The sequence below is a fragment of the Protopterus annectens genome, chromosome 4.part0 (genome assembly GCF_019279795.1).
Source record: "Protopterus annectens isolate FY-2018-M chromosome 4.part0, PAN1.0, whole genome shotgun sequence".
In the NCBI taxonomy this organism is placed as follows: Eukaryota; Metazoa; Chordata; order Ceratodontiformes; family Protopteridae; genus Protopterus; species Protopterus annectens.
This window is the reverse complement of record NC_056733.1, coordinates 195,936,779-195,950,477: the sequence shown is the minus strand read 5'-3', so window position 1 is coordinate 195,950,477 and position 13,699 is coordinate 195,936,779. Positions and strand designations below refer to the sequence as shown.

The following is a 13,699-nucleotide window of genomic DNA, read 5'->3' as shown; positions in this document are numbered from 1 at the left end:
CCTTCACTACACATTTGTGAAAACACTGCGCCTAAATCCATCACCAATGCATTTGTCTAGACTACAAATGGTTTACTACAATCAGGAGATGTTAACACTGGCTCTGAGCATAACCTTTCCTTTAATTTACCTAAAATCACTGTCAGATTCTACTATCCATTATTATTTTGAGAGATATATTCCCCTTGTTCAGGTGTGTGAGGGGGCATGCTATCATTGCAAAATGGGGCACAACATTCTGATAATACCCTGCTAATTCCAAAAATATCCTCACTTGCTTTTAAATTTCTAGAAAAGGATTGTTTGTCAATTGCTTTTACCTTGTCTTTTTGAGGTTTAAAAATGATTTTACTAGTGACATATCCAAGGTATTTAACCTTCATCATGCCTAACTTGTTCTTGGAGTCAAACCTGGTTACTGCTGCTTATCTCAGAGAGCCTAGTACAGCCTGTACCTTGGCTACACAGGAACACAATTCCTCAAAGTATTTAACAACATTTTTTAGGTAACTTGCAGCCCAGCTAGTGTGTGGTTTTGAGACTCTATCCAACAACCTTTATAAGGTTACAGGGAATTTTGTAGCCCACAAAAAAGACTTTTGTACTGAAATAATCCCTCTGGTGTTGAGAAGGCCATCTTTTAAAATGATTCGCTGGTAACCTTTTTACAGGTCTAAAGTAGTTAAGAATCTTGACTTCTCCAACCTTTCTCTTAACTTATCAAACCTAGGCATAGGGTAACTCAAAATCTGAAATGCTGCAGGCTTTCTTAAATAATTATAGTTTCTGATTGTTCTATCAGGTTTTGGATCTAAAGCTATGAAGCTGTTTCACTCACTTTTGGACTTATCAATTACTCCTAGCTGAAGCATTTTTCTTACTACTTTTTGTACTGTTTTTCCTGTGTAACTCTGATATTTGGTACGGTTTTAAGTTAATCTTCTCTCCTGGACTAGTCTCAATATGTTACTGAATCAAATTTGCTCTACTTGGCAGTTCAAAACACACTTCTTTGTTTCATAACAGAAATTATTTTAGTTCTTGTGTCTATTGGTTGGACAGTATAATATCTGTTCTGGTCTTTTCGTACCTGTCTGTCTCTGTAGTTTACCTCACTTATTCTCTTATGTGAAATGGACCCGGCCATTTAGCAAAAGCATGTTTTTTGCTAAGGGGGCCAAAACTACCACCTGGTGTACAGATTTTAATTATTTGGTGCTTGCGTTGGTATTATACACCCCTTGTTGTGTTACCTCAGCTCTTTCTATATGTTCCCTTACTGTGGGCATCATTACTTTCAGCCTGCCCTGCAAGCTGGTGTAATGTTCTATGACACTGTTAAATGGGGTTTTCTCTTCTTCCCAAGTTTCTCTGGCAGTATCTAATAGACCATGACAGAGATGGCCAGATAATAAGTCAAAAGGATTAAACCCAGTGAAGGCTTGTGGCACTTCTCTAATAGCAGATAGGCAGTATGGAACTATCTGATCCTAGTTTTTCCCATCTTCCTCAAAAAAATTATTAGTATGAACTTTAGCATTCATTTAAAATATTCCACCAATTTGGCAATTTGGGAATGGTACACTGATGCTCTCAGTTGCTTAAACCTTAAAGCAATGGCACATTTGGTGCATTATTCTGGACATAAAAGGAAGCGATGAGTGAGCATTTATTTTTGTATCTCTACCCTGAAAAATAAAAACACCGGCTCCATATCTATAGATTTAGCACTGGCTTTACATCGTGGGATAGCTTCAAAGTAGTTGCACAGTCCAAAATAACCAATATATACTAAAATCCATTGCTGCATTTTACCAATAACCATGTCCATTGCAATATGTCTGACTGGCACCTCTATGATAGGCATTGGAATCAAATGATTTGTAAAGCTAAGATGGGTGGCTGTCCTCTAGCACTCAGGACATCTAGCACAGAAGCTGTTAATTTTACTTCATTATTCCAGGGCCAATAAAACCATGCTAAGATCTGTGCTGTTGGTCTTGTCCATTCCTAGGTGTGTCCCAATGACAAAGGTATGCGCTAGTCTTACATCAGTCCTTACTTACTTAATCTATATAGCAAGTCACCTTGTGACACAAAGCACGGGTGAAAACTAGGTAACTCTTGTTCAGCTTCTTTCCCAACAACCCTAGATATATTCTCCCTTGCTGTGCTCAAAGTTTCATCTTCTCACTGGGCTTTTTTTAAATGTAATTGCCTTACCTGCAATTCAGTTAACTCCAGTGTTTGTTCAAGGTCAGCCTGTTTTATTTTATTTTATTTATCCTTTGCTGATTAGGTTAGTTTCAGAGGAGACCCAAGGTGGTATTTTTATACTTCTAGCGGAAATTTTGCCAGAGCTTAGGAGAACTTTCTCTGCTCTTTTTAATAGGTGCTATAGGATATTTTGCATCCACCTGAGCTACCACCAAGTCAAGCAGATGGGAACTTGGTTTAACATCTCATCCAAAAGATAACACAATCAGGAATGTATCACCACCCTTATGCTGTTTTGCAGTGTTAGCAATCTGTCTACCTTGTATAGGCATAGAACCCACAACCCTCTGCACCAAAGACAAATGTTCTACCACTTGTGACACTACTGTAGTGTCTCCTCCTCCCCTACCAAAATAGGCACTGAAGTGTCAGTGCCTATCTCTTCTCCTAGAAAAGTATATTTTGGTGTCAGTTGCTATCTCTACTTTAATATTTTTTCTTTTGTTTGTAAACCTGGTGCATAGAACAGTATTGTTTTTTGCTTAGAGTTCTTGTATTTTGGTTCAACAGGAATATCATTAGGGCTCTGCTCAAGGTTATTTTGTCCTTTAGTATATGTTACCTTCTCCTTTTTCTTATCTTATCTATGTTACTATCCTTCTGTTTCAGGATGAATGAAAGCCACAATCTCCATTTGTTTGTTTGTCTTCTCTCCCTTTTCCTGGTATTTATCTTCAGTTTTACTTTTTTTCCTTAGTTACAGATACCTACTGCCTAGTCTTTCCTTGTTTGAGTGTCCTGTGTCGTACACTGAACTGACATAAATAAGTTTAGAGCTTTGACCAGCTACTGCTTCTTCCTCTTTAACTGCATTATCATCATCATCCTCATCAATGCCTTTTTCCCATTTCTACATGGGCTTGGAGTGTTGTATCAAATGTCACCACCTCTCTCAATACAAAGCCACTTTCCTAACTTCAGCAGTCATACTTGACTGTCACAGGTCTTCTCTCATGCCATTTATCCAGCTCTTAGCTGGATGACTATATTTCATTTTGCCTTCTTTCTGTCTCTCTCAGATTTTCTTCACCAAATCATTTTCTACACGTGATCAAACTGCATAATCTGTTCTCCTTGACCTTCTCTGCAACTGGAACTACTTTGGCTTCTGCTCTGAAGTGCTCGTTTCTTCATCACTCTCAGAGTGTGTATCTTGTCGCAGGCAGGCACTTCATCTCCATCACCTCAAGCCTCTTCAACTACTCTGCTTTCACTGCTCAGGTTTCTGTCCCATACAGAAATACTTGCTGCACCATTGCTTTGTACACTTTGCTTTTCTGTTTCTTTGGCATTCATTTTTGTGCCAGTTGACAACAGTACCTCTAATGCTATGAAAAATAGGGTTATGTGATAGTTAAGACCGTCACCTCACAAAAACAAGGTCCAGGGTTCAAGCCTAATCTATAGTCACTCTCTGTGTGGAATTTGCATGTTTTGCCATGCCTGTGTTGGGTTTTTCACAAAAACATGCTGGGTGGTTTTTCACCTCAAACTCAGGGCTCCCAGTTGCACTTGGATCTGCCAACAGAATCCACCCAAAAGTGAATTGATTCAAGAGTAGCTGCATGGACTCTATGTAGTGCCTATCAGGGGAATAGTCATGTGTACCAGCTGCATTACACATCAGCTTTAGTGTACAGTATTGCCTAGATAAGAGAACACAAACCACAGACTGTGCATCACTCAGTATAAAAATTAGCTCTAAGCAATTTGCTCATCCCTTATAGAAAACATTAAGTACACATTCAATATGTGCATCTTTCATGTTCATATGTCTTTCAACAAATACGCCAACCATAACTCCCCCAAGTATCATTTAGGAACACGTCCTAAAATTGAACTCCAAGGCCAAAAACACTGCATCCATGGGACCTGATAATCTCCCAGGTTGCCTCCTTAATAGCATGAAACATGACCTATTGGACCCACTAGAATCACTGTTCAAACAGATCCTCCAAACAAGCTTCATTTTGAATGAATGGAGGACTGCAGCTGTTATCCCAGAACTGGGAAACTATAGACTTATAAGCCTGACTAGCCTAATATGCAAAGCCATGGAACGTGTAATTATAGATATGATAAATGATGATACAGATAACCTTCAGACATTGGATCCAACTCAGTCTGGATTCATTAAGGAAGATTTTTGCCTACTCAACTTGGCAGATTTCTTGAGAAAGTCACCAAACCAAATGGACTAATGCAAAACAGTACATACTGCCTACCCTGACCTGGCCAAGGTATATGACACAGCACCCCACTTGGACACTGTAGATAAGCTCAAAAAATAAGTATAAATCCCTATGCCACCCACTGGATAACCATCTGGTTCACAGATGGGACCAAAGAAGTCAAGAGGAATCTACCTCTGCTAAACAGGAGGTCACTAATGGGTCCCTCAGGGTTCAATACTGGGACCAGTCCTCTTTGGTGTCTACTACTCTGACATCAAGAACTAATGTGAAAAGCCTCTGGCTGATTAAGTTCACAAACAATGGTAAACAAGGTACAATAAATCCAAAGAAAGAGTCAAAAGGAGTTCAGAAGCTTAATACACCACACAATTGCTGCACGAAATGAACGCTTTATTAACCATCCGCGTTTTCGTCCCCAATGGACTTCATCAGATACATAAGCCCTAGTAAACATTCATTAATATACTTTATTTCATTTCATTTGACCAATCATTTAATGCTTGTTAGTTCAAACTAACAAATGAACTTGCTTTATCAATTGACAATTAATTAAACTTGTTCCTGTTTATTTAAAACACTGTATATATTAGTTTAAAAAAATTTAGAAATGGGGGAAAGGAGGATTTTAGAAGAATTAAAAAATAGTGCAGGTATCAGAGTCATGAAACCCGACAAGGGTGGGGGGTCGTGATTATGGATGTTATAGAGTACGAAGGGAAGATGAATGATATTTTGATGGATACAACTAAGTATAGGACTGTCTCTAAGAATGAGATTAATATTGCATATAGAAGGATAGATATGGTTTTGGAAGATTTGGCCCTCGAAAAAGTTATAGATGGGAAAATGGCGGCCTACCTAAAAGTTAACAAGCCAAAGATACCTGCTATCTTCGGCATACCGAAAATACACAAGAATAGTGAAAACCCTCCTTTTAGACCCATTGTAGCGGCAGGAAGTTCAAAAACTACACCCATGGCAACATTTGTAGATGTTAAAACGAAACACATATGGATAAATAAGGAAGCAATACTGAGAGATTCATGGGATCTACTTAGAGAATTAACTTCAGAAGTATTTGATAAAGAACTAATGTTTGTGACAATAGATGTAGTAGACCTGTTTGGGTCCATTCCATATGAAAAAGGAATAAGAATGTTTGAAGAAGAAGTATTTAACGATAAAAAACTAACATTCGAAGACAAGGTAGCATGCATAGGCTTTATGGATTTGATTTTGAAAAACAATTTCTTAATCCATAAAGGTGAATTTTTCCAACAAATTCAAGGAGTGGCAATGGGGGCAGCCTGTGCTCCTACCTTTGCTAATTTGGTACTTGCCAATTGGGAGGAGAAATACATACTTAAATCTGGCTACATGGAATATTGTAAGTTATATAAGAGGTTTTTAGATGACATAATAACTTTTTGGACGGGGGGGTCAGGAAAAATTAAAAGAATTTATTGAATACATTAGTCATACAACGGAATTTTTGCAATTTACACATAATGTGTCCAGCAAAAGTATAGCATATTTGGATATAGAGATTCATAAAAGCAGCCATTCCTTTGATACTAGGGTATTTAGGAAAGAAACATATGTAAACTCATTCCTTCATTTTGATAGCGGACACCCCATTTATTGTAAGAGGAATTTAGTAAAGGGGCAGTTCGTTAGAGGTTCAAGGATGACAAGCTCTGAACATGATTTTTTAAAAGAATGTGACAAATTAGAACAGATGTACCAGGAAAGGGGATATCCAGAGCAGTTTATTAAAAACTTGAGGAATGAAGTTACAATAGGGAGAAAGGGAAGATTCAAACCTATTATAGGGGAGAAAGAAAATGGACAAAATGTGGGAACCAATGGGACTTTTAAGAATGAAAATTATCAGCAAGCATTGGTTCTTGAGTATAATGCCCTGAACAAGTCAGTGAAATGGTTATTTCAAAAAGAATGGGAAAAATTTAAAAGTTTAACTGACCTGGAAGGGCTCCCAGAGCAAAAGTTAAAGGTGGTATATAAGAATTCAGTCAATGTAAAAAACATTTTAGAAACTGGAAAGGTAGAAAGAAGACTAGGTGATAGAGGTAATACATTGAAGGTAGGTACCTATAAATGTGGAAAGTGTAGGCAGTGTGGGTTTATTATAAACCAGGAGAAAATCTATTTAGATAGTAAGGAATTATGGCTGTATAGTAAGGGCTACTTCAACTGTGAGTCCATAGGGCTTGTTTATTTAGCAATATGTATGAAATGTTCATCCTACTACGTAGGGAAAACTGAGAGATCCCTGAAAAAGAGGATCTATGAGCATACATACGAAATGGTTAAATGCAAAGAAACTAATGCACTCTATAGACATGCACTTTTATGTAAAGAAAATGATTTTAAATTCTTTGTATTGGACCAAGTTAAAAAAGATGTTAGAGGAGGTCCTTGGGAAGAGAGTATTAGTTACAAAGAATTGTGGTGGCAAGTTGCCCTAGAAGCCAATAAATTCCCTGGTCTGAATGAATATATATCCATCCTACCATTATTGAAATTAAGGGCTGCTAGAATATAAGAAGATGGATGTAGTAAGTTGTAAAGACCAATAGATGGCACTAATTCACATTTAAAAGTCCACATAAAATGGGTTTCATGAAATATATATATATATATTTTTTTTTTTTTTTAAAAAGAAAAATATATACAATTTATTTTTAGTTATGTTCTTTTTTAAAAAAATCAAACCACAGTGATGTTTTTAATCTTTGGAAAATGTTTTTAAAAGTATTTAATCATTAAAGATTGTTAAATAATTTATTTTTTTAAACTAATATATACAGTGTTTTAAATAAACAGGAACACGTTTAATTAATTGTCAATTGATAAAGCAAGTTCATTTGTTAGTTTGAACTAACAAGCATTAAATGATTGGTCAAATGAAATGAAATAAAGTATATTAATGAATGTTTACTAGGGCTTATGTATCTGATGAAGTCCATTGGGGACGAAAACGCGGATGGTTAATAAAGCGTTCATTTCGTGCAGCAATTGTGTGGTGTATTAAGCTTCTGAACTCCTTTTGACTCTTTCTTTGGATTTATTGTTTTTTTGTGGAGGAGTTGACCGTTTGGTGATAAACAAGGTACAATCACAGAATCCATCAATGACACAAGTACTATCCAAGAAGGCCTGACACAGGCTAATAACTGGTTCCAGAGTCACGGTCTAAAACTCAATGCCAAGAAGTGCATAATAGCCTTTTTCAGAAAGACAGCCACCCCTGCAAATTACTACATTAATAATACACCCCTAAGGGTAGACCCAGTGGTTTATAGGTTCATAGGTAGGTACTAGGCTATCGGCCCAAGGGCCTACGTAAGCCTAGCCAGCAAGGTACCATAGCTTACGCCACCCAAGAAAGTTATTTTCCTGTGCCACTGTCCAGCAGAGACACAGAAGTGATCCCCGGGGTGTATTTCCTATTTCCCATCCACTCATCAAGATTTTTCTTGAAGAGTGCTAAAGAAGAACTTTACTTGACAGAGATGGGTAGCTTGTTCCAGAGTATAGGAAGTCTCTGGGACAGGAATCTATCCCTCCAGCGTGTCCTGTTTATTATGGTGACAAGGTTTAGGTCCCTAGAGCATGTAGCTTGGAGGGATTGGGATTTCTTTAGGTGTAGCATGTCCAACAGCTCTGGGTTTGACATAGCTTTATATGTTAGGCAGAGATCACCTCGGAGTAGGCGATATGTTACGGAGTAAAGCTGGAGTTTTTTGAGGCAGTCAGTGTAGGGAATTTGTTTGAGGCCAGTAATCCTCTTTGTGAGGTACTTCTGTGGCCTTTCCAGCTGCTGCAGATGTCTTGTGAGGTACATTCCAAAAGGGGCGTTGTACTCTATAATGGCTCTAATGAGTGACGAGTAGAGGGGAACAATGACCTCTTTTTTTCCTGGATGAGAACCCTTTTATGATGAGGTGTGCCACGTAGAAGGACTTCCTGACTACTGTGGCGATGTGACTATCAAAGGAGAGGCTACTGTCCACCTGGATCCCAAGGTCTCTTATCACGCATTCGGTGTTAAGTAGATTGCTGCCTATGTGGTAGTCCATGGGTACAGAGTTTGTACCAAAGGAGGTGACACCGTACATTTTGGCATTGAGCTTGAGGCCATGGCTCTGACACCAGGCATCTGTCTCAGGGATTTCAGAGCACAGGTGGACAGTGACTTGGCCTTCAACTACCATGTGTGTAATGTAGTAAGGAAATAATTCAAGGGTATGGTATCCACGTCCAAAGATATCATTGTTCCATTGTACTCAGCCATCATTAGGCCAATCAACCTGTCTGTATGCACCTGACCAGGGATATGCAACAGCTAGTGCACTGACAGAGATTCCTCACAAAAAGAATACATGGTGTATGCAGACAACATCAAAACCATATCCTTATACTCAGCCTCCTACAGCCTGCTAAGAGGCAATCTATGCCTGGTCTACAAAGCATCTCCTGATCCAACCTTGATGGATCTTTTGCACATTCACAAAATGAATGGTATCAGACGCGCACAATCTAGGGACCTCAACCTCTTTTGTAACATAAATAAGACATTTTTGAGTGACAACCTGGATCCGTGGATGGAGAATCATTAATGTATCCCTGGCCTGGCACTTATTCCCCTGTTTAGAAAGAGTGAGCTTATAAATACTCAACCACACATGCCCAAGTTATGCATACCCTAAACAAAACCTATGGGATCCAACTCAGTCCATTACATTTGGTTAGTATGGCTAGACTTAAAAAGGCCCTTTAGGGTGACTAGACTAGTAATCACTGTGATCCTATGAAGACAACAAAGCCGCAGTTCTTTCACCATTGTTAATATTATCCATAGCGCCACTGCTTTGTATATAAGAGTACTGTACTCCTAAGACTTGGGGAATTTCCTGTGGTGTCCTGGTAAAATTGCTGTTTGGCAGTATGAGCACCATCTCATGTCTCCCGTGAAAATAGGCAATGTCTAGCAGGACTAACCCAGTGAACATAAACAAATAAATAAATAAAAATATTTTTGGAATTTGGAATCCAAAAACAAAACAATATCTATACGTTAATAAAAAATAAAAAAAGGGATGAGCACCAGCTTCATCAAAATATCGCAGCCCTGATATGCACGTCCCATTTCAATATATTCACTATGTATAATGGGCACTCTAGAGCAAGAAAGAGTCAGCATTTAAATGTGCAACAAATCCCACAAAGTGTATGATGGGAGAGGCTGTGGATTAATAAATGAGCTCTAGAACAGGAAATGTTAGGTACATTTAAGGACTGGGCAGCATTTTGTCTGGACCTCACTTCTGAGTTGAAATAAGTTTTTAAATTCCACATGTAGACAAACTGAGCTTGGAATGGCTGGAGATGAACAGCTCCACATTCTCACACTGCATCCATGTGGTATCCTATACACAGACAAAAGAATGTAGATAAAAACCAATGCCGCATCAGTGGATGACATCTGGTTTTAAGATGGCATACTTCAAGACTTTTCAAGATGCCAGACATAAACAGTACCTTTGAGAAACCTTCTTTTTGTGGTAAACAAATAGTCCAAACAGGATATAACCAGATAGTAATGGAATTTGCTATCTACATAGCTCATTTAGGTTTATATAAAGTCTAGAACAAGCAGGACATCTTTATTTAATTCAGCACACACATCAGTCCAGCTATCAATGCACAATTCACCGGCCATCTTCTCAACTGTTTGAGCGTATCACAGCACCAGATTCCTGACACTATGCAATGCCTGCAGTTCTGCTGGAGAAGGGTGTACATGTAATGTTTCCATCGTCATGGTGGTTGACTCATGAACCTGATATGGCATATACTGTGTTTATATTACTTATACGGCTATAGCTGCTCTGAGACCAATTGCCTCATTTACGCAAGCTCTTGTGAGAGTCTAAGAACATTTACCCGCTTGCCTAGTATCACAGTGTGCAATGGCAAAGTGTGAAGTATCCAGTTCAGTGTTTTGTCTATACAGTGATGGTATCTGCCACATTTACTCCAAAATGGTATGTAGTAAACTCTAAGTCTCACCAGACCAAAATAAAGGAATAGGGTTTATTTGTTTGCTTGGTTGAATTTTCTAATGGGGGTAGAGCACTAATATTTATGAACTATTTTCGGATCCTTCCTGGGAATATATACATACATAAAAATGCTAACTACCATTTACATAGGAATAATTTAACAGATTATACGTAGTATCACTTACACACAGCATGATATTACAGGGAGGGATTGAAATTAACAAGAAAATTATGATCAATTGCACATATATAAGTAAGTGTGTGTGTGTGTGTGTGTGTGTGTGTGTGTGTGTGTGTGTGTGTGTGTGTGTGTGTGTGTGTGTGTGTGTGTGTGTGTGTGTGTGTGTGTATTATATATCTTTATATTTATATATAAACTACATTATATATATAGAAAGAGGCATTACATATATATATATATATATATATATATATATATATATATGTATATAGAGATAGAGAGAGAGAGAGAGAGAGACGGAGAAAAACAGAATTCTAGAGGCATTCTTTAGAAACTACGTAACTCCTGACTTCCAAGCACACATTATAACCGCACAAACATGTAAATGCACACGGCTCCTCCTCCCCACCTGCATACCAAAAGATTCAAACTAAAAAATATAGCATGAGTCAGATTTTAAACTTTCATTTTCCCCATTAGCATTGTGTTTTCTCACAGCTTTACTAGCAATGTCTTAATAAGTCTTCACTTTCCTTGTACCATCTTTTCTTGTTGTACAGGGTATCTTCCAAGGAGCAGGCAATCTGCTGAAAGACTATGGAGTTTTACTGACTTATGGGGTAAGTGACATCATCAGAGCTACATGCAGCAAAGTTCCTTAAAGCAGAGGGTAAGCATCCAATCCCTGGTTTGTTAGTAGTGACCCAACCTTAGTATGTAAGCAAAGCCCCCCATCTGAAGTATTTAAGTAATAAGCCATCCTTTGTATGTAAGTAGCAGAAGAATGCCATCCTTGATATGTCACACCCCATTCTTGATATGTAAATAGAATCCCATCTGTGGTATATGATAAACACCCCTTCCTTTGTGTATGACTAGCACCCCACCTTTTTTAAAACATGTTTATTAAATCACATTTTTAACAGTGACATAGGTGCATATGCATTAGTAGAAAAGAAAACAACCAATAGAAACATGTTCATAGTTATTTTAATGCAGTCTATGTGTTTCCTTTTTAACAATTATCATTCACTGTAATGTTATATAACTTGCTCAGCTCTTGCCTTCTCTTAAACCTCAGTCTTCCTCCAGAACATTATTCTGCATGTATTGTTCCCACAAATTCCATTGATTTGTATACAGTTTGCTCCTTACTTTTCTAAAGATCTTACTTCCAGTTGTTTTATCTCATTTGCAATATTCAGTACTTCATTATAGGTGGTTTATGTTTTGATTCCATTTTCTAGTAATTGTGTCTGCCAGTAGCATAAAACTCAGTAAGCCCTTACTACTTCTCGGAAATTCCAGTAGTTCCATCTCAACACAATCATTTCCTTTGTTACAAGCTTTTTACCAACCTTTCTGACAAAGTACTCTGTAGGGAATTTTTAAAATCTACCAGCTCTTTACAGTTGAAAAATATGTTCCAGTTACTTTTCTCTTTCCCATCACACTGTATGCATTTGGTGCCTACTTGAGGAAAATTCTCTGAAGTCTGCTTGGGCTATAAAAATAGCCATGCAAACACTTTCAAGCAAAAAATTTTAAAACATTTGTAATTTTTTGCATACTTGGAAGCCATATATGTTCTCCCATTGTTCCTTTGTAAATTGCCTTTCCAGTCTATTCTAACCTCTTCTGATTGATTCCTATAGTTATCATGCAATATTTTATGTGTCCTGCTAATTATTACTTTTTTAACAGCAGCTTCTGTGCTAGACTCAACTAAAATCTCTAGCAGAGCTGGTCTTTCACTTAGAACTATCCTATCCCTGTCTCTTTGCCATTTCTCTGTTATCACTCTCATCCTTGATATATGAGTAGCATAACCTCCTTGCTATGTAATGCCCAATTATTGAAATGTGACTAGAAACCCCATCTGTGGTACGTGACTAACATCCCATCCTTTATCTGAAAATAAGCACCCTTTCCTTGATACATGAGTTGTAGAACATCCTTGATATGTAATATCCCATCATTTGTATGTGAATAGCACCCCTTCTGTGGTACATAACTAATACACCATCCACTGCATGTGACAAGTATACAAAAGTAGCACACCATCCTGGCCGTGTAATGCCTCTTTCTTGGTATGCAATTATCTCACAAACCATGTTATGTGAGTACTAGCTTCCCAGCATGTCTCCAGTTTGCCAGGGCTCACCACTTTCTTGATTGCTCATGCTACAGCAAAACAAGTGATTCCTCAAGACTACTGCCTTAGAGAGTTTAGTTCAGAGGTGGGTGGTTGCTTCCCTCCGTTTGGTGTGCAAGGTGATTGCCTCTACAAACAGTACTTTTTTGACCTGTTTCATTACACCCCATGTAACAGGTAGCTTGTGATGCATTGTGAGTGAGCAGTTAAGATACAAGGGATCATGTAATGATCTCTCATAACAGAAGCATGAGAACTTCCCCATTATTATTTCATGAGTAGCACCTCTCTTTGGCATGTGAAAGTAGTACACTCTTTGGTATGAGTACCTCCTCATGATTAGAACATGAGTTGTACACTCTTTGGTATGTGAGTGCCTCCCCATGCTTAGTACATGATTAGTACACTCTTTGGTATCGCTTGTCTTGATTTACAATTGAAGGCAAACAGACAGTGTAGTTCATTTATATGCTCTGTTACATAGAAACACATCAGGATGGATAGCATCATTACAAAATATATTACAAATATAGCAAAATATAAATGAACTGATTATCTGCCAGACTACACAGATATACATGCTTACATCTCATCAGCTTACTACAAAACGGCAGTCAGGCTCCCAGATGCTCAGTATTTATACACTTGTGCAAGCCCCTAGAAAGCTTCTTAAAAGTATACACACATAATGATCTACATCCTCCCTCTTTAATAAATTGCCTACAGTAACATGACATTTGAAAAGAAACATGCAGTTGTACAGACAATAAGAAATAAACACAATGTTCATGTCCAAGTTGCT

The 13,699-nt window shown here is 37.9% G+C and overlaps 1 protein-coding gene across 1 annotated transcript in view; it reads left to right on the top strand.

Annotated features, from left to right (window-relative positions):
* The window catches only part of LOC122800118 (methyltransferase-like 26 B), a 140,447-nt gene that overhangs the window by 55,456 nt on the left and 71,292 nt on the right, over positions 1-13,699 (top strand). The window contains exon 3 of the mRNA XM_044069639.1: positions 11,303-11,362. Coding sequence (XP_043925574.1) covers positions 11,303-11,362 — 60 coding nt within the window. The remainder of the gene's footprint in view (positions 1-11,302; positions 11,363-13,699) is intronic.